Source organism: Aptenodytes forsteri, unplaced genomic scaffold, assembly GCF_000699145.1.
Source record: "Aptenodytes forsteri isolate BGI_AS27 unplaced genomic scaffold, ASM69914v1 Scaffold8, whole genome shotgun sequence".
Classification (NCBI taxonomy): Eukaryota; Metazoa; Chordata; class Aves; order Sphenisciformes; family Spheniscidae; genus Aptenodytes; species Aptenodytes forsteri.
Genome location: NW_008796218.1, coordinates 752,756 through 774,075, shown reverse-complemented (window position 1 = coordinate 774,075; position 21,320 = coordinate 752,756). Strand labels below are relative to the sequence as shown.

Sequence of the window (21,320 nt, the reverse complement as noted above, 5' to 3'; positions counted from 1 at the left end):
CCCCCCCCCCCCCCCCCCCCCCCCCCCCCCCCCCCCCCCCCCCGGCTTTGGGAAAAGCGCTAAGCACGGTGTGGTGAGGGGGATCCAGCACAGGGTGCTGGTGGGAGCCCAAACCTCATCCACCCCACGCTGGCAGGACTCCTGGTTTCAGTGGAGCCATGCCACCCCCCTCCCCGGGGGACCCCCACCACACACACACCCCCATTAACAGGTGGGGCGTTCACCCTCCCTTTGCAGGATCCCCCTGACCAAGTTCCCCTCCATGCGGCGGGTCCTGAATGAGGTGGGCAGCGAGATCCCGGATATGAATGCCCTCACCCAGCTCCTCAAGTTCAAGCTGGGCTTCGCTGACCTGGCTGAGCCCACCCCGGAGATCCTGAAGAACTACATGGATGTGAGTAACCCCCCTCCTGCCGACCACCCCCACTGTGGCAGACCCCAGCACGATGCTGGCCAGGCGGCTGTCACTTCTAGGGGTACCCGTCCTGAGGGGGTGGTGGGACATGCCAGCCTCACCGTCCCACCACCGCTGGGAAGTTGAAGGAGGGAGAGATGTTGATCCCATAGGAGAGATTCATGCACCCCCACGGCTTGGTGGGTGGTTGCCGAAAGTTGCTTTCCATCATTGCTAAACTAAAAATACTAATATAAATACTAATAATTACAATAATAATAAACAACCCACTGCCACTTGAGCGGGAGCTTTGCAGCTTCTGTGGTCTATTTCCTTTCCTCTTTGTCACTAATTAATGATCGTAAATAGGGGCCTGCTCGCTTGCTGTCCTTTCTAGCATCTTCTGGCCAGTTTGGGCCCCGCTTTCTGCGAGACAGGGGCATAAAAATCATCGTCCATTCCTTGGGGCGTTGGGGCATAAAAGAGCGAGCATGGGGCAGGGGGAGAGGGCTCAGACTGGGCATCAGCTTGCTATGGGACTGGGGATGCAGGACCCTTCCTCTCGCTATCCTTCATCTTCTGCATGGCCTTGGGAAAAGCCACCCTGCACCTCCACCTTCTTCTCAGCGGCTTAGGGAGCAAAGGGACCTTCATGATGGAAGCAGCGATAAAAGGAGAAGCCAGATAAAGGATGTGAGGTTTGCCCTTGCCCAGCTGCCAGACACGTGTGGGGTTTCCTATTTCTGGGTTCCCCACCAGGTACCCTCACAGCTCTTGGGGGGGTGGGATGCAGGCATTGCCCAGCAGAATAAAGCTGTCACCGGATATTTGGGCGTTAGTTCAGGATATTCCCCCCTGCTCCCCTTCCCCAGGGGCTGTTGTCACCCAGCCAGCACCGTCATGCCGGGGCTGTGCTGGGAAGGGCCACCGGTGTTTTAATCAGCGGTGTTGAAAGCCAGGGTGCTAGCGGTTGCGCCACGGTGTTGTCTCTTGCAACCACAGCTCAGGCCGCTGCTCAGGGAAGGACTCTGCTCCCTTGTCACAGGGGAACCAGCCCAACCTGCAGTGGGAGATAAGGGACCACTGGGTCCCTCCCGGCCCAGCTGAAAATGCTCTTGCTGCCAGAGGAGCTGTTGGGATGAAAGGCACAACCTCCCCTAGACCGCCCTGTGTGGTCCCCACCAGCCCCTGGGACCCCCCGCGGGTCTGTGTATGTGATGTATGGGCCCCTATACCGGGGGTTAATTTTCAAGCCCCAGCAATAATTACAGAATCACTGGAAGCAAGTGCTGCCTCCCCATTATGGCTAATTGCAGTGGATTATTAATTACTCAGCGAGCAACCCCTGCAAACTAAGCACACAGGAGGTGAGCAGCTTTGACCAGCCCCTGGGACCCCCCGCGGGTCTGTGTATGTGATGTATGGGCCCCTATACCGGGGGTTAATTTTCAAGCCCCAGCAATAATTACAGAATCACTGGAAGCAAGTGCTGCCTCCCCATTATGGCTAATTGCAGTGGATTATTAATTACTCAGCGAGCAACCCCTGCAAACTAAGCACACAGGAGGTGAGCAGCTTTGATAATCCTGTTTTCTCCCCCCCCCCCCAACTTAATTAAGTACACAGGGTCATTGGAAAGGCCACAGGCTGACTGTTATTCCCGTTTTCTCCCCCCCCCCCCAACTTAATTAAGTACACAGGGTCATTGGAAAGGCCACAGGCTGACTTCCCTTGCTAACAGCCTTCTCTCCAGGGCCCTGATCCAGCTGCTTGCCAAGCATGACATGGCTCTCTGCCCCTTTGGGAGCCTGGGGAAAAATGCGTCTGTCTGGTACCTGCTGGGCATTCCCCATTCATCCTCTCCCCTCCAGATAGAGGGATGCCCTGCAAACATCTCAACTGCCCAGGTTTCTTCCAGTCCCAGCAGGCATGCACTTGCCGGGAAGAGGGGTATCTTTCGGATACCTGCGCTACAGGGACTTCTCCCAGACTCTCACTCCACAGCCCTAAATCCCTCTCTGGCAGTGCTGCTGATGACCTTTTCTCCCTCAAGCTTCTCCAAAGTCTTCTGATGCCCGCAACTGAGCATTTTATTCCTCCCCAACCCAGGGGCTTGCCAGCCCGCACTGAAAGCCCCAACAGCTGTAACTCCACCCGCGGTGGGCAGAGCTGCTGCTTGCTGCAACCCACAGTTCCTCTGCAAACCTGCCAGCAAAGCAGCTTCCCAGCCAGCTTCAGCTTTTCAATAACGCAGGTGTTTTGCTTGGCTTCCTCCCATCTTTTTTCTCTTCCCTATAGTGAACCACATGCCGGCCTGCAGACCTTCCCCCTTCTCTTCTGCCCTGTCTTTCTGCCCCAAAAGTCCTCTTCCGCAAGCACCCGTCCCACTTCTCCTCCCCAATTTACCCTTTTCACACACGCTGTAATGAGGTGTGAACACCGAAGCGGAGCCTCCCTTCCAGAGGAGGAAGGCTGGGAGCCCATCACTGCCAAAAACAAGAAGAGGGCAGTGTCTAGATAAGAAGCTGGGCCCTTTTTCAATCCTAAGAGATTTTTTGGTCTTTAATCCCTACTTTTAGCTGGCCGCCTCTGCTCATGGCTCCCTTCTTCTCCTTTGCAGGCCCAGTATTATGGCGAGATTGGCATCGGGACCCCCCCACAGAAGTTCACTGTGGTCTTCGACACTGGCTCCTCCAACCTCTGGGTGCCATCTGTGCACTGTCACCTGCTGGACATTGCCTGCCGTAAGTGTCACAGATGCCAGCCATGGCTCAACAGCTTCTCCTTCCCTGCAAAATGTAGATCCTGGCATTGCAAGAGGAGAAACTGAGGCAGCAGCATGAAAGGGCTTGCCAGAGGCTGATGGGCTCTTTAGGGTCAGAGCTGGAAACAGGATCCCAACCTCCCGCATCCATCCTTCATTACTCCCTTCCTGTTTTTTCCCCTCCGCGTCACCCACGCACAGCTTCAAACCTTCCCCAACAGTCTTGGCCCTGCAGCTGGGGAGCAGCATCACAGGTTGTGATGTTTCTCCCCAAATTATAGACCGACACTGCTGTTGCCCCATTGTGCAAGGCTGGTGAAAAAAAATCAGCCTCTTGCCAGATCTGATACAAACTGTCCTAGTTTCTGGTTTATTGCCGCACGGAGCATGTGCGTGCATGTTTATGGATTTATGATTAACAAGAGCCAGGTAGGCACGATGAGATGAGAATGTCTTAGGGACTACAAGTGTTTTTGCTCTGTGGTGTTCCTACGCAATAAACCTGCACAGTTGAAGGTGTCAAACCCAGCTATGGCAAAATGCCATTTAAAAGCCATGGGCTATGCTGCTTAAGCAGAGTGGCGAAACCTGTGGAGCCAATAAATGCAACTGTCAAAGGCGGCCCACAATGCTTGTTGGGGGTAGGGACGAAATTTGGACTTCTTGTACGGCCCTGTAGTGCCCAGAGGGGAAACGGACCTTCTTTTTGCATATGTGAAATGAGGTTTAGGACACTGGTAGGGTGGTGAGGTCCAGACCTGGTCTGTCTTGGGGGTTCCTGATCTGTAGCAGGGAGCTGGTTTCTCAAGGCAGTGGCGCAGGTGGTGCTGGGACCAAAGGGCTTGTTATATGAGTATGCAATGAGCCTAACCTCCTGCCAGACCAGGATCCAGATGGCCCAGCCAGGGAAGACCCCGTATAGCGTGTGAGTTTCCATAGGGCTCAGCTGGTTCATCCTCAGTCACTGTCTGCCCTGCTCAGCGAGCAGCTGTGGAGCCAGGCTGGCTGAGCTCGCCACACGCTGCTGCCCAACTCGTGACTCGGGAGGAATCTGCGGAGGAGGAATCTGCCCGGCCATAAAACCAGGGATATCTTACAGTTCCCAACCCTTCCAAGGGGAAAAGCAGCTTAGACTAGGGGAAAGCCCTTCTCCTCTGCAAATAAAAGAATATTTTGAGTCCTCTCAGCGCAAAAAACAATGACCATGTAAAAAAATTTCCAGCTAGTCTTAGTAAAAGAAACAGATAAATCCATAAAGTGAAAATGTTCATGCCCAGGCTATATTTAAAGCCACCCTGGTTCTCCATGGCACGGGGGGACGTTTCACTCTGCTGTGTCACACATCGTGACACACCAGCCACGTAGCCTCTAGGCTAATACCCAGTGGCCAAATCTGATTTAACAGCCAAATTGGATCTGCCCACCTAATTCCCCAGACATTGGAAATGCTTTGTTAAGCAGTCTGGGCTTGGCAAATGCTGGGTTTAGGCCCACTTTCACATCGTTGAGTGTCCATTTGTCCAGATGAGCCGGGTGGTGTGAGGTTAGGTATTGGGGAGCCCTAGGTATCAAGGAGCACTAATGTTGTATGTCCCCCTGTGTCCCCCTCCCTGGCTGCAGTGCTGCACCACAAGTACGATGCCTCTAAATCCAGCACCTACGTGGAGAATGGCACCGAGTTCGCCATCCACTACGGGACAGGGAGCCTCTCCGGGTACCTCAGCCAGGACACCGTCACAGTGAGTAACAACTGCCCTTGCCCCAAGCTGCCCCAGCCTGCTTTCGGCAGAGCGCTTGAAGCCATTTGATTTCAACGGGTCTCCCTTCTTGAGTGTCCTACTCGTATAGAGCATGCTTCAGCACCGTGTTTCCAAATGCTTTGAAACGAGGTGGTGATGATGACTGAGGAAGCAATGATGACCAAGGCAGGCAGAGAAGGGGGAAGGTATTAATCAGCAGGTCAGCAGGCTAGGAGCAGGGACTGCACACGTGGTGCGCTGCGAATGCAGTCTCTGGCCATCCCTCCAATCCTTTTCCTCCTGACCCCTGAAATTTCCCAGCCCAAGCGCACACCAGCACCACCGCACAGGCTGCTGGTGGTGCCCAGCTTGTTCCTGGCCAATATCCACGCGATAGTGGATGTTCATACGGGCAGCAGCCTAAACACTGGCTAGAAATGGGCTTTTTGCTGCCCCATTCTGGTCTGGTGTTGAGAACCGGTGCTTATGTTTGCAAAGTCTGTGTAACACCTGGGGTGGGTTCCCTGGCAGCGTTCGGGGCCAAGCTTGAGGTAGCCGGGCTGCTGGTGGTTGCTTCCCATCATTTCCTTCTCAGTGAGCAAAGGCTGAGCTTTCTGTCCTGTGAAGGGCAGGCGCCTTTCACGACTGCCTCCCAGGTACAGATGCTCATGAGAGTTTGCCAGCTGCCGAACGTCAGCGGCACACGTGCTCCCAGATTACTTGGTCTCCTGGCAGGGTTAAGAGCATATGTTTGCTTTGCAGGGGGGAAACAACGCATAAGTTTTGCATAAGCACATAAATCTAGGGATTTGGGGTTTTCCGTGTTAGGTTCAGCTGCAAAGAATTGGCTTACCAATTTCATCAGGATCAAAAGAAAAATATCCAAGAAGAGCCCAAAGTGGGTGGCTCATGCAAGGAGCACTCTTCAGCCCGTCCTTATAGCAGGAAAATTTCAGGCTAGCCTGGAAGCACCAGCTGTTGCCTCTGCACTGCATCCAAAGATGCCAGCAGCTCAGGCTGGGTGCAGGACCCTCTTTGGGGTAGAGGGCTTTTGATGGCCTCGGTGAACCCTGAAAATCAGTGCAGACAAGGCTGTGGGGGAGAGCGACAGGGGCTGCCAGCAGCTTTGCACCGCTGGTTTTGCTCTCTGCCTCCTGCAGCCCACCAAGCTTTGGGACCGTTTCAGTTTCATTTCATGCCATTTATTTCCTGCATCCCTCAGTTCACTTAGAAGCACCCCACTGCAAAAGAAACCGCCCATCCGAGCCTTCCCGCGGCTCTCGCCAAATGAAGGCACCATGTATGTAGCTTTAATGGATTCTCTTACATTAGGTTTGCAAAATGCAGGCGGAGCAGGCGGAGGCATCTGCATTTGTCCCAGTAACAGAGCAGGGCAGTGAGGCAAACAGCAAACTTTATTGTCCTGTGAAAGTGTGGGCTGGTTTAGGCGCTTTCCAGCTTAATGCAGGGGCTGAAATGAGTCAGAAGGAAAATTGCAGCTTTTTCTTTTTTTTGGTTTGTAATTATCACCCTAATGCCTGCTTGCTAATTAGTTCTCCACTTCCTGGCGGCTCAGAGGAAGGATTTTGTGCCTGAGCTTGTTCAGGAAGTGAGGATGGCTCTTGGCAGCCAGCACAGCTTGAAGCATTTGGTTTCTGTCTGGGCAGAAGCAAGAGAAACCTCTTGCGTGGAGCCTGAGCAGTGTCACACTTGCAGTATGCAGGAGCAGGGGCAACTCAGAGGGTCAGGGACTTTCAGCTTGGACACCAAGATGCTTCCTCTGATGCACAACATCCTGTAGGCAAGCTCGCAGTCAGGTGTAGTCTGGAAATACAGCATTGAAACAGCCTTCAGGGTGACCCTCTCGGCTCCAGCCATCCCAATGGGTGGAAGCAGCCACAGCAGCCTGTGGTAGCACTGACATCTGAACAAAAGGTGCTGGTTGGCAGGTGGTCCAGAGTCCCTCAGCCATGAATTTTTTTGGAGAGAGTGAGAAGCTCATGTCGAACATCCTCTCTCCTTCTGTGGAGGAATGATGCCTCGCAGCACCTCACTCCTCAGTGCTGCTCACCCTCCGAAGAGCAGCAGGTTCAGCCAGCCCCCTGCTGCTCGGGCATCTCAGCCCTTTATCGCAGCCCAACCTTGGGATGTCCTTCAAGGACAGCAGAGGAAGCATCAACGGCTGTGGGGCGTGAGGTCTGTCCCGGAGCTGCAGTGCAGGTACAACGTGCAGGAGATGCCCCTCCGCCTCTCCCCTGTGCCTCTGTAGAAGGGATCTCCAAGCCCTGGTGCCAAACCGTGCCACAGAGGCCCTCGCCTCTAGTCTGCCTTTGCCATCCGGCGCTTGCCCACTCAGCTGAGGCCGCTAACAAGGAGGCTGGGCGAGCTGCGGGGTGCTGACACCTGTCTGCAAAGCGCCAGAGGGCGGCCACCACGCAGCCATCCACTGGTAATGACTTTTGGTCACTCGGTGTCTGGGCGAGAGCCAGCTGAGGGACAGAGATGAAGGATCTGTCACCTGGTGCCAGCATTCTGCTAAAGATGCTCTTGGGTTTCAGTCCTGCTGAGGACCAAGCGCGGGCAGGGTCTGCTGAGACCCCACCACCGGGCAGATATCTGCCTCCCTCTTGGGATGTGCAACCAGGGCAATATTCAAATAAACCTGGCACTCAGTTTTATCAGCATTGCATTTCTAACAAGGAGGCTGGGCGAGCTGCGGGGTGCTGACACCTGTCTGCAAAGCGCCAGAGGGCGGCCACCACGCAGCCATCCACTGGTAATGACTTTTGGTCACTCGGTGTCTGGGCGAGAGCCAGCTGAGGGACAGAGATGAAGGATCTGTCACCTGGTGCCAGCATTCTGCTAAAGATGCTCTTGGGTTTCAGTCCTGCTGAGGACCAAGCGCGGGCAGGGTCTGCTGAGACCCCACCACCGGGCAGATATCTGCCTCCCTCTTGGGATGTGCAACCAGGGCAATATTCAAATAAACCTGGCACTCAGTTTTATCAGTCCATTGCATTTTTTTTTTTTTTAAGTGGAAGCCTTATTGAACTTTCGGAGCTGCTGCAGGACCAGCTGTGCCAAGTGGTGGAGCGGTAGCTTTTGTAAACCTGCGGCATACAACTGGGGTGCTTGCCACACGCTGGCAAGCGGATGCATTGCTGTGAGCTGTTTCGCCCCACATCCTGCCCTGTGGCTTTCAGCTTTTGCAAGGCTCGATTGCCCTTTCCTAGCACAAGCCTCTGATACCATTAAAGCCAACACTGCCCATCCCAGCTTTGCACTGTCTAACCCTGGGGGGATATTAGTAATTTACAGGGATCGTTATCTGCCATCAGGTAGGAGAGGCCAGCTTTTCAGTCCAGCCCAGTTCACTACAGGGCTGCTAGCTGGAGGCTGAGAGGCTGAAAACATCCTAGCACAGATGCTAAAATTGCCTGTGGTCAGCCAGAAGCTCGGAAACCTCCTGAACTGCTAGAGCCAGGAGCCGGCAGACACGTCCTACTCCCTGTCAGCAGAGCTATCCTGTTTCCTGCAATCTCCTTCTTTCGGGGGATCTGCCCTTGCTGGGCATTTCAGCTTTCCAGCGGGGAACGCCAGTCCTTCTTGTGGCTGGCAAGAGAGGTGACCTTTGCATTCACAGTACTCTGCTTGCTATATTTGTGCTTTGAGCTCAACCTCGCTTTCCTGGCTGGGTCTTCTCCACTCCCATGGGAGGTCTCTGCAGGCTCTTCCGGGAGATACAGCAATATCCTGGGGATGTTTCTTATGTAGGGGAGATCGCAGGGGTCGTTGGCAGAGGTGAGAGGGATTTGTGCTCCCAACCAGGGATGGGTGCAGCACCCGAGGAGGTAGGACACAGAGATAACTTAGATGTCCAGGGTGGGGAAGAAGATTAAAGGCGCAGCACAAGAGCTTTTCGGACTGGGAGGAAAGGATGAAGTAGGCGATAGGGGAAAGGATGTAGGGGGGACAAAGTGATATAGGGCCCTCTGTGCAAAGAGGCGGAGCTGCAAAATGGCATGGCCAAGTGCCAGGACGCAGCAAAAGGCTGAAAGTGTTGAGTGAGGTAGGCAAAGAGCAAAGGGGGGGCTCCCTCCCGTAGGGGTGTGCTGGGCTTTGCAGGGACTCAGGAGGTGCCACTGTGCAGCTAGCGTGGCCTGTCATCCCCCCGAGGAGAGTGGCACCAGGGTATCTGGTTTCTGCAGCTGCCTACGAATGCAAGGGTGAAAGCAGGCAGGAGTGTGGCAGTGCACTGAGGGATGCACTACAGCCTCTGTTCAGCAAGATCCGGTTTCCACCCTGGTCCCCCGAGTCCGTTTTCTTTACAATCTGCTTTTCGCTTCCCTCCCCATCTCCCCTCAGCTCGGTAACTTGAAAATCAAGAACCAGATCTTTGGGGAGGCTGTGAAGCAGCCAGGCATCACGTTCATCGCTGCCAAATTCGATGGCATCCTGGGCATGGCATTCCCGAGGATCTCTGTGGACAAGGTCACCCCTTTCTTCGATAACATCATGCAACAGAAGCTGATCGAGAAAAACATCTTCTCATTCTACCTAAACAGGTAGTGTTGGGTTTGGTGGTGCACCTCTCGTTGCGAGGGCAAGCCCAGCCGGGCATTTCTTTATGCCTCCCGATAGCACCTCTTGCCGTGTGCTGGTTTACGCCCTGGCCAGCACCACTGGGGAGGTCTCAGCAAGGTCTTCTTGCTGGAGCAGTCGGGCCAAAATCTCTTCTGTTTACTGCTTTGAAGCAAGAAGAAGGGAAGTGGAAATGCAGCCATTTCACTGATAAAAAGCTGGGTAGATCTGCTACCAGATGGAGAGACAGAGGATTTTTCCAGAGGAAAGAGAAATAAAAATAAACAGGGTTGTGATCATGAGATTGCACGCTGCTAGTGCAGTCCCCGTTAGGGGGGTAAACACAGCCCCAGTTTGTTGCCAAAATCCGTGAGCCACGTGGCCACCACCATGTCACCTCCCAGGCAAGCATGCCCCCCACCAGTCATCACTAATGATGGGGCTAACACTCCCTCACCCCCTGGGAAACCCTCCTGCGTGACTCCCAATGCCTAGCCACCCGCTGCTGCTCCCCCCAGGACCCCCCATCACCCTCCTGGCACCACAGGGGGGACTCTGAACTACTTCAGCCCAAAAAGAAGCATGCCAGGAGTGGGGAGGGCAGAGAGCACTGCTGCTGGCCAGCGCCAGCCCTCCCCCACCACCATATTTCCTCCCATCTGCTCGGCAGCGAGCTTTTATCTGACGGTAACCTTGAGGATTCGGCTCCGAGGCTGCTGGCTGGTGCAGAGTCGGGTGCAGATAACCTAACGCTGCATCAGCCATGTCCAACCCTGCACGAGTGTTTGTTTGTGACAAGCCAGTTATTCAGGGGGTCCCTGCACCAGTGCTCAGTTCCCCTTTGCTGTTTCCCTTCTCTGCAGCGAGTTTCTCCAGGTGTCCGTGCTAAAGCACCAGGCAAAAAGCAGCAGGATGCTTCGGCTGTGCCAAAACATTCCCATTTCCCCACCCCAGCCTATCTCACAGTATCTGTCCTTATATTGACATATTATAGCACGACGTAAGTCATCTGTCTCCAACGCTGCTAATGCCGTGCTTCACCCCCAGGCACCCCGGTGTGTGTTTTGGGGGCACGCAGAGGGGGTTGTTCTTACCCTGCCCCTGATGTTCACAGGTTTGGGGGTTTTTTTTCAGAGACCCCACCGCTCAGCCCGGCGGCGAGCTGCTCCTGGGAGGGACCGACCCCAAGTATTACAGCGGCGACTTCAGCTGGGTCAACGTCACGCGCAAGGCCTACTGGCAGGTCCACATGGATGCGTAAGTCCCCCCTCCACCCAACTACATGCGTGCAGACAGCTCACGCCTGGGGCTGGGCTGAGACCCTCCCCAAAAAGGAATCACCTCTATCCCTGTAACAAAAAAAAGCAAATTAAAATCCCACCCTAAGGCTGGGTCGTTTGTCGCTGGAAGGGAAAGAGAGGCAGAAAACAGCAGGGGATGTTCTGCAAAATCCTTTCCTCTTGTTTACGGCTTGGCCCTTGAAAACACCTGCTGCACCATTGCGAAGTGGGGAAAAACACCAGCATGTTCTCCTTGCAGGCAGGGCGAGCCCCACGGATTAAACCCCGGCTTTGCTCAGCTCTCAGCAAGGCCTGAGCTGTGTGACTCACTTGCACACAGCTCTGGAGGATCAGAATGAGGCCCCAGGAAGCCAGCCCTTGACTGAAGGGCACTGCACGGCAATCAGCGCGCATTGTTGGAGGCAGAGGGGAGGAGAGCGGGCTGAGCTGCCGGCCGCCAGCCCTCCGGTCTATTCTGAGCTCTCCCACGTGATGGGAACTTAAAAGGGGCCTGTGATCAGAGTGTGTCCTTTCCCCGGGGACAACATCCCTCCCCAGTGCAGAGTTTTAGTTCTCATCTTCCCCCAGCCCTGCCACGTTGGCAAAGTGTGACAGAGCCTTGGCTGGAAGGCTTTATCTGTCCACGCTGCTGTGGAACGCGATGCAGGTGAGGAAGCCAAGCAGCTCTTCTCTTGCCTCTTCAATGTACATGAACCCTTCCCTTGCCCATGACCCCCTCAGCCATCACACCATCCCTTTAACCCTTTGCTTTTTGCAGTAGCACAGGTCATACAAGTCCCTAATGCATCATCTTTAGCTCACTTGCATGCCTGTTAGTCACAGTGTTTAGCAGGCAGGGTACACAGGCAGCAGTCTGGGCTGCCTGCAGAAATGCAGTAACGCACCAAGGCACCTGCTCAACTGGGAGCAGGCAAGGGCCCTGCAGGGGAGCCAGGCATTCTGTGCACTAAGTTGGTGCTGCATCAGGATTTCTGAGCGCCTGTCCTTCCTGGGCATCTGTCACAGCCCTCCCTTGCATGCCTACGTACTGCCTAGGCTCAGCTGTCTTCAACTCTTTGCCTACTGCTCCCCACAGACTTTGCTGGGAGGCCTCTAAGGGTTGTCTTCTGTCGGGGCATCTCTCCCCAGGGTGGATGTTGCCAATGGGCTGACTCTGTGCAAAGGGGGCTGCGAGGCCATTGTGGACACAGGAACCTCACTTATCACCGGCCCCACCAAGGAAGTGAAGGAGCTGCAGACAGCCATTGGTGCAAAACCACTCATCAAAGGCCAGGTGAGGCTGGGCTGGGAAAGCAGGAGTCCATGGCTGTCGCGGCATCCATGCTGGCACCCTGCTTTGCACCCAGATGCTTCTAGAGACCACAGTCCTCTGCTCCCTCTGCTCTCCGTTCCCAGTCTGTACTCCTGGAAAAGCCCCTGGCATAGCAGGGACCCCTCCGTCTTTTGACCCTGGGTGGCGTTCAACGCCCTGCTCATGCTCTTGGTAGAGGGCACAGGCCCGTGAACTTCAGGAGGCTTTGGGTCATCTCTGCCGCCCGTCTCTGGGAGGTGGAGGAGAAGGGGTGCAAGTTGCAGCTGAGGCCGAGGATTCACGTTAATGTGAGTCCAGAGGCACTCTAATACAAATATATTTAATGCAAATGACAACCCTTCCCTGCCAAGCTTTTAACCATCTTAGCTAATCTCACAAGGTCATCTATCCTTCCTGAAATTGTGGAGGAACAGGGATTATAAGGACCCTCTAGGAAGGATGCTTTGCTCTGAAACCCCTCCCAAATCACAGAGCCATGAGTACTTGTAGGGCTTTCCTGCAGTATGGGGAGACCCCATGCTGCAGCAACAACTGGCTTAGACCTGCCACCCTCCCCAAAACTCGCCACTGTTAAACCAGCTTTGTCCGTTCATCACACCGTGAGTCCCTGTCTGTGTCTCTAGGCTGTATCAAGCCACGTCTCCCGCTCCTGTGGCAGAGGAAAGACCCCAGCCCTGCTGCGTCAGGTGCTGTGCCCTGGGGCTCAGCAGAGCCAAAAGCTGAACCCAGCATCATTTGGCTCCATCCCTATCCCTAAAACCCTCTGGCTCCTCAGCTTGCAGCTGTGGGCAGGGAGCAGCCTACTTACCCCAGCTCAAGCCTCCTCTGCACCCTGAGATGAGCAGTTCTTAGGGAAAACCGCAGCAAAGACGTGGTTGTGCCCGGGGAAGACCGTGGGCATGGGAGCTGCCGTGTAAAGCCTTTACTGTTTCTGTTTCAGTACGTGATCCCCTGCGATAAGGTGTCATCTCTGCCTGTCGTCACACTAACGCTAGGGGGGAAGCCCTACCAGCTCACAGGAGAGCAGTATGTCTTCAAGGTGCGTTCAGGCAGCTTTTCCCAGCTCTACGCTTCTCCCCAAAGGCCTAACTTTTGCCTTCTCCACTCAAACCTCAACCATGAAATCTAAAATGCAAGAGCAGCAAAAGCAAGGCTGGAGCTGGCACTTGGGAAAAAGTCTGAAAGGTCGGGGTGACGGGGTGGTGGCACTGGCTAATGGACCCAGGCAACCTCACCAAAGTCCTGCAGGAACGAGACCCCCTGCATGATGCCATGAGGGATAGCAGCATGGGAGAGAAAGGGCAGGCAGGCTGTTGCATCACTTTCTATGAACATTTTGCCCTTTTCTGCTGGATTCTGGTCCCATGAAGCCAGCCTTGTCATAGCAGAGGCCACCAGCCTGGCATTTAAGCCATCAGAGTCAACTTGCAAGGACCATCTTGTGCAGAATTTCAATGACGGCTCTAATTCAGAGCAGCATGGGCTGGGAGGTTTAGGGGCACGTGCGGCTTTACTTGATGCTTTGCTGCGTAAGGCCTCTGGGAGGGGGAGCTGGGTTTGGGAGCCGTGGGAGTGGCAAGTTGGGAGTTACTTTTGCAAGCTGTGGATCTCAGACTGGGAGAGGCTGAAGCGCAGCTGGCATTGGCAGGTGTTACTGCTGAGCCTGCGAGGTTGAGGGAAGGGGAGGACCTCCTTGGACTGCAGCTCTCTCTCTTCTCTCTAGGTTTCTGTACAAGGAGAGACCATCTGCCTGAGCGGCTTTTCAGGCTTGGACGTCCCACCGCCCGGGGGCCCACTCTGGATCCTGGGAGATGTCTTCATCGGTCCCTACTACACCGTCTTTGACCGTGATAATGACTCTGTTGGCTTTGCCAAATGTGTCTAAGCGCCTGACCCCCACTGCCTCTGCCACACACATACTTACACACACACACAGGAGCCATAGAGAAAGATTACCAGGATTAGAAACCCAGTGACTGGAAAGGAAAAAAAAAAAAAGAAAAAGAAATGGAACTAGATTTAAAATTACACAGAAAATAGTCATTAGTGCCCTGCTAGCTACTTTTTCCCCTCCGTTGAATAAGTGGTGCTGGGAGGTCTCTAGTTGACAACTCCAGCTGGAGTAACCCCTTGCTTTACTGCTAGGTCTTCCAGTATTTGTTTTTAAGAATGATGCTCAGAGCTGAACAAGGCCCTCTCATGTCTCCCAGCCCTGGTCTCCTTCCTGGGGGGGCGCAGCTGGCTGGAGCCAGGCCCTGGCGCCTTTGTTGCTGCAGAGAGGCTGTGCAGCTGCTCTTGGGTTTGGGCTTCTGCGCTGGAGGAGAGGGACGGGGAAGGCTGTCTGGCACATTATTTACTACTTCTTGCTTTTTCACTGATGAAGTGGGGGAGTGGGTGGGGGAGGAGAGTCCATCTTCATCACCCCTCCACGACGGGTTGAGGCAGCAACAACTAGGTCATTTCTCAACGGGTTTGTGCTGGCTTAGTCCTGGGAGAGCACGTCCTGAGCTGGAGCAATGGGGGATCGCAGTAGCATGCCCAAGGGTTGAGTTTCAGAGCCCAAGGGCTTTGGTGGTATGTTTTTGTGTTGTGACAGCACTAGTGAGAGAGCTGAAGGCATGATGCCCTCGTGCCTGACCTAACAAGGCAGGGATTCGTAGGGGGGCTCCAGCCAGTGGGACTCTTCAGGGAGTAAGAATATAAAGGGGTCAAGATAGGGTCAAGATAGGATTTAATAGGGGTCACTTGAATTCATGGCCATGAAAGCCCAGCTTCCTGCTGAGTAAAGTCACTTGACACAGGTTCTCTCAAGTTTGGTGAACTTCTCCTGGGTTCCCCAAACCACAGATCTTCCCAGCTTCATCCGCACCAGTGAGTTGAGCATAATGTTTCCTAAAGCAACTGTGATCCACAAGCCGAAATCACACTGATAAAATCCATAGGTGTTTGTCAGTCACGTAAGACCTTTTGGAAACGTTATTCGCAGCATTTTGAACTGCCCAAAACTCAAGAGACAGTTGGCAGAGCCAGGAAGCCTCCCAGGCAGAAGGGTGCAGTGGCAGCTGCTGGACTTGCATTTGCTTTCCCTGCTGCCCGAAACCCAACTGCCTTTAACACCCTCCTTACCTGCTTTCCACTTTCCTAACACTGGTGAGAGTTCTGTTCATGTCCACCCTGTGTTGCAGACGGAGTGAGGCACAATCCTGCTTTGGAGAGGTTGTAGCTGATTTAGCTGTACTCGCAGATCCTCCTGGAGAGCTGAGATCTGTGCACATGGAGCCATTCACTTCACTGGGCTGGCATCAGTAGGCAAACACTGGTGGACCTGGGAGGACGATAAAGTGAGTTAAGCAGTACTGGAAAGCAGAAGAGAGTCTGCCAAGAATCCCAGCCTGTGCTGGGAGTAGAAGATTCCCTTCGTTTTCCCAGTGTGCTGGATCAGGTCCTGAAGTTAGGGAGTGGCAGCAAAGCTGAGGGTGGCAAGAGGACCAGATCAACACCGTCCGTGACCCCAAGCCAGGCAAAACAGATGGTAAAATCCTGGCTCCCCAAAATTCACTGATAATCCTGCCAGCGGTACTGGTGGGGCCAAGGAAGTTCCCGAGAAAGGTCTTTGGGCAGTGGGTAAATAGATGGTTATGCCTGGTGGAATGCATATACATCATCCCCAGTATTGAATTCACCATGAGAATCAGAGGCACAGGTGGGGAAGAGGTCGCGAGGTGAGCTGTGGGAGAACAGTGAGCATGTAGCCTGCGATGTCCCCTGTCCCCACCCCCTGCAGCTGATCAGTTTGGTTTTATAACCATGCCTCACACCTTGGAGGGGTCTGGTGTGGGCACTGGGGACAGGCCTGGGCACACTTCTGATGCGTGCATTGTCCCCTGCAACCCCGGATGTGACAAATGCTGCTCCCAAAGCTTGCTTCTGCCTGCTCGTAGTCTTCACCTGCAACCCTGCATCCGGACACCTAAGGACATCTGTTGCAGACTGGCTAGAGAACAGTAGCGTGTTACCGAAAAAAAATCATCAATAGGTACTCCAAAATCAGCAGATATTCAGCACCTCTCCGGAGAGCCCTGGTTTCACACCGATTAAGTGCCCTGAGCTCCTCCAAGTCCTGCTACATTGTTTCCCAGCTGCAGGATTTCTCCAGCGCAGTGAGACAGAGACAGCCTCTCAGGTACCCACTAATCAGACCTGATGCGGGGGGAAGCCCAATGTGGAGCTGGCGGCAGGTTTTGAATGTCTTCGACATCAGATTTAAGCGGCACATGCAATGCAGCACCAGAACAAGCCGTCGGGCCGCAGTTCTGCTGGGCATGCAATGCCTTATGCTGTCTGCATCGTAGCCTCTGCGGTAATCCAAGGCTGGGCTGGTCTCTGTCCTCAGGCAGGCAGGAGACTGCTGCCTGAGGAAAGAGCATGGCCCAAAACGATGCCGAGTGACATATCTTAGGATAGGCTGGAGGAGCGGTTCATTGTAGTCTTCCCTGAGTGGGTCTCCTCCCCGTGTTCTTTTATTTGCATTTTTAAACCAAACTAACCACGTGACTGTTTTGGGTTTTTTTATCTAATTTGCTGTCAGAATTACTGTCTCATCAAAGAAAATTGAAGAGAATATACAGTATTTCCCCCCCCTTAACTCTGAGAGTGGTCTTTCCTTAAGCAGTTTGAGATGCCAAACTCTTTCTCCGTGTCCAGAGACTGTGTCTCCCTGACCTGTTGGCTCAGTATGTCTGGTCACCCACTTGGGTGGACTCGTGTTTCAGAAGGGCTTCTTCCCTTCTCTCTGATAAGGAAACATGCTAGCAGCCTGTCGGGATTGTCTTTTTCAATGTATTAAAACATAACCCAGCCTGTTCAGGATGACATGACAGTGTCACCTGTCTGACCCAGCACCAGCGGGGCAGCAGGCACTCCCAGCATCTCTCCTGGCGTACAGCCTTCTCCTGGGGCCACATCTCCCTGGCTGAGTATTGCCAGGGGTAGTCTTCCAACAGGGTACTCGAGCTATCCTCTGGTCCTTTGGGCCAGCTAGAACAAGCTCCTGTTTGACTTGGGACATAGAGTGGTCCTGTAGCAGCCAAAGCAGGACCCCAGTTTCTAAGTCCAGCCTAAAAACTACTAGGATGTGGAATATAAGCTCCCAGAGCCCAGTGATGAAGAACACAGGGGTTTTTTTTCAAAATGTAGGAAAAATCCATCCCTCTTGCCTGGCTGTGTGATTTTTAGCCCTAGCGCTGCTGTACGGGAGCTGGAGACTCTGATGCAGAATGAAGACCCCATGTGCCAGGTGGAAGATAAGAGCTAATCCCTACTTTGAAAAAAGCATCATCTGCATAAGCAAGACGGATGCAGCCAAGTCCCATCCCATTTTCTGAGCGCAGATCTAAGCACACAGAGAGCTTAACCGATTTCCCCACTGGCACGTCCCAAGCCTCTGCTCCCCCAGGATGCCTTAATACCCCAATCAGCTGATCTCCTACGTTAAAGAGATGGATTTAACCCAAAAAGGCTGGCTGGGTCCTGAAAACCAATCATACAGCCTACCGTTCCTCAACAGCCCAAGGGGAGTACAAGTCATCTGCTACCAAATATTTATCGATGGGAATACAAGGGCATTGTTTCCGCTTGGGGGATTGTGCCTAAACCTTTAATCGTGCCATGAGTACTGAACGTTACATCTCAGCGGGAACAATCACAGGCTTGATCTTGGCCAAGAGCTGGAGAAGCCAAGAGCCAGGATTGTCCACCCATGCTTTTCCAGCAGGGAGCAGAGCACACCCCACCCCATGAGCAGCCTGCACACGGCCCCATGGTATCTTGACCAGCAAATCCTCAGGTTTACATCAGCCCCCCCCATTTACTGCACCGTCACTGCAGAACTCTGTGCACATGACAATTTGATAACTCACTCTTTATTAAATGTCTCCACTGATGCAAAGAAGATAAAATTTTTCATTATATGTCCCCTTGAGTAGTAGGGCACTTGGCCCTGACCCTCAGGGCTGTCTTCATGGGCCTGATCCTTCTCCAACTGTCTCCGCTCTAGGTCTGATGAGGGCTTTGCCAAAAGCCCACTCAGACAAGGACCTGCCCAAGGAGAGGGAGGATGAGACCCCTCGTTTATGGAGATGACTTGCTCATTCATCTGGTTGGCTCAGCAATTTGTTGCTTTGGGAAACTATTTTTACTCACCATCAATGACAAAGAACGTTGTTTTGGGGGCTGGTGGCTTTTTCTTTTTCCGCTCTTTCTTGGATTTATTTTTAGGTTCCTTTAGGAGGGAAAAGAAGCGGAGTGCAGACTGAAAGCTTAGAGGACAGGAGACAGAGATCAAGGGAGAGTGGGGGGATGGGATTCACCCCTCCAAGCTTCAGGCCACCTTACTGCTTATGGGGCTTAGCAACCCATGAGGAATTTTATAAGGGGAATAGGAAAGAGGACTCAGGAGGTTGTGGGCTTTCTCCTTCAGAAAAAAGCAGGTGCAGGTCCTGCTAATGGTTTTCTGGAGAGCTGGAGTAGGATTTGAGATGGAAGACTTTCTCACGGGTCTTACAGCACTTGATTATGCTACAGCTCACATGTCTTTAACACGATTACAGGAGAATTGCTTTGAGGCAGAAAACATCTTTCTGTTCTGTTCATCCCATGCTTAGTACAAGGGCATGCGGGCCTTGATGCCACAGTAATACAGGCCATTATTCATACTTATCCCAGCTTTTATTTGAAACTAAAGTGGTCCTAGACCTTATGGTTGAGAGTTTGCATGCATGACCTTTAAAGACTCCCAGAAAATAGGAGTGTTAAAGTAATGCAGAATATTGAGGGTTTTTTCATCCTTGTGTCATTATTTTTTAAGCTAGTTCCCTAATTTTGAAGGGCCACATGAATGGTTTTTGAACCAGTGATGTTTGGTTGTGGTCTGTTGTAGTCCACAGTAATAAACCTCTCACTGCTCACACTTAGCATTGAGAAAGATGATGAGTTACCAACCCAAAGACCGAAAAGTGCTCTGCACAACTCTAGGGTTGATCAGGTACCCATAGAAGAGAAAAAACAGCCATCCAACCTCCCTGACCTTTCAATCTTACTCACCCCAGGGAATATGCCCACCTCTGTTGATCCCACGTTCCCCTACAGCACCCTGCTGCCTCACAAATTTCCCCAGACAAATGAACAGCAGGGTCATCAGTAGCTCCTATGGCAGACAGCAATCTGCATCCAAGGGGTATCGTTGCTCCTCCTGAGCCTGCAGGAAGGATGCTCTGCACAGCTGCGGGTTGCGTGGGTTTGTCCAAGTCCTCCAGAAAAGCTGATGACAGCTGACTGCGGGTCTGCCTCTCCTGCAGACATCTTAATCCCATGGGAACATCATTCTCACCCCGGTGCTGCTTCTGCTCCTTAGCAGCTTCTTGGAGGGAGACCTGGGTCTCGTCACGGGCACTAATAAAACCCTCTTTACTTTGGCAGGACCCAGTACCACTCCAGTAGCAATAAATCCAAAACCAGAGGGCAGTTTGTCCTTTTTTAACTAGCACAGGAACCTTCAGAAGGATTACATCGGCCTCATGGAAACTGGACCCACTCCAGCCTGGGAGCGCTGTGGTCATGCAAGAAGTCCCCTCGCATCACACCAACCCGTGGGGATGAATACAGGTTGGGTGCCCCTACACAGGAGCCAAACCTGCTTGCAAATAGCTGAGTGAATTACCATCCTTTTTTCTTTGCTCAGCACTTTGCGGGTAGGCTTAAGGCATTTCCAGAGGATTTCCCTTCCCCTGCAGGTACCACTCACGCGAACTTTTGTTTTACCCCGCCTCTTTCCAGTACTCTGGGATTTCTCTGCTCTCCTTCCCCAGCGCCCCAGTCGAAGCGGCTGCTGCCTCAAGGCCACCAGCACCAGGCCTGGCTCTGCCGCTGCGAGGTGTCACAGCATGTTCTCATGTCCTCACCCTCCCCATGCCGTGGCTGCATCCTCCCGAATGACCTGCACACTGTCCCTGCGCAGCACCAGCTGCTCTCCAGCATCGCGTCCCTGGGGGGATGCTACCGCAGCACCCCAGAATTGGGTTTCCATGCAGCTCCCAGGGTAGTTGGCAATGGGAGGCAGCAAGCATTTCCTTGATCCTGTGCCAAGCCTGGGCACGGCCAGATCCTCCCGGGCTCGTCCATCCTTCATGACATTCCCACCTCCCTCCCCTAAAGCAGCTGCATGCCCTGCGTCCTGCTGCTGGGGTGCTCCCGTCCCTGCCTGCACTGTGATTTGCTCAGTGCCGGCAGGATTTATTGCCCCGCACACAGGATTTATCCCCTGTCCATCCATCCCCCATGACTGGAGCACTTTTGTCCCCATGGCTCTCCATCGCTGCCACCTCCCCTCGCCATGCTGCCCCCATAGTACCCACATGCCCCTGCCAGGCTTGCTTGAGGTTTTCACCCGGGCCCATGGGAGCGAACCCACAACCCAGGCTGCAGCAAGTCCCCACTGCAAAGGTCTCTGTGGGTGATGCTGGGGAGAGTGGGGCCGAGTATCCCCTCCAGATGGCCGGGAAGCCACTTGGCCGGGGCCCAGGAGATGCCCTTCTCCAGCGGGGCGCTACCAGGATGCTCCAAGCAGGAGGTGACATCCCCGTGGGGGGGACACGAGGAGAAGTGCTGAGACACGGAGGAGCTCTCCTGCATGGAGCATGTTCGGGGGGGGAGGGAGGGGGCTGCAGGTTGACCTTCCCAGCCCCTAGCTCCCCCCCTGCCCACCTCTAGCCCACGGGTGCCCCCCCCATCCCCGCCCTCCCCTCCTCCCGCAACTCCGGCGCCGAGGAAGCCGAGCCGGAGGCAGTGCTGAGCCGGATATGCAGCGACTCCCCGCATCCCTCCTTGTGAGTATCCCTCGCTCCTCCTGATGCCTTCGGAGGAGATGGATGGACGGACGGACGGGCAGCCAGAGGTGGACTAGTCTCTTCTATTTGCAAAGCTGGGGTGGGGGGAAACCTCTTCCCACATCCCCTTCCCCATCCTCTGTCTTCATCCCCTCTTCCCTCTCCTCCTCCTCCTCCCCGGCCACGATATTCTCCCCCCAAAAAAGGGTGGGGGGAACCTGCTGGCAGGTGGAAGGGATCGGGAAATGCGATCCCATCTGGAATCCCGCAGAGATGTCAGCGAAAAGAAAAAAAAAAAGCCTCAAAAAAATAAACCCCCCAGGAGGGAGGGAGGGCGAGGGGCCGGG

At 53.9% G+C, this 21,320-nt stretch overlaps 1 protein-coding gene across 1 annotated transcript in view; it reads left to right on the top strand.

Moving 5' to 3' along the window:
- CTSD (cathepsin D) overlaps positions 1-16,735 on the top strand; it is an 18,387-nt gene extending 1,652 nt beyond the window's left edge. Inside the window, exons 2-9 of the mRNA XM_009288675.2 lie at positions 238-394; positions 3,015-3,138; positions 4,779-4,897; positions 9,263-9,462; positions 10,613-10,735; positions 11,908-12,052; positions 13,032-13,130; positions 13,815-16,735. Of these exons, the coding sequence (XP_009286950.1) occupies positions 238-394; positions 3,015-3,138; positions 4,779-4,897; positions 9,263-9,462; positions 10,613-10,735; positions 11,908-12,052; positions 13,032-13,130; positions 13,815-13,976 (1,129 nt within the window). The 3' untranslated portion in view covers positions 13,977-16,735. The remainder of the gene's footprint in view (positions 1-237; positions 395-3,014; positions 3,139-4,778; positions 4,898-9,262; positions 9,463-10,612; positions 10,736-11,907; positions 12,053-13,031; positions 13,131-13,814) is intronic.
- Positions 16,736-21,320: the final 4,585 nt, after the last annotated feature.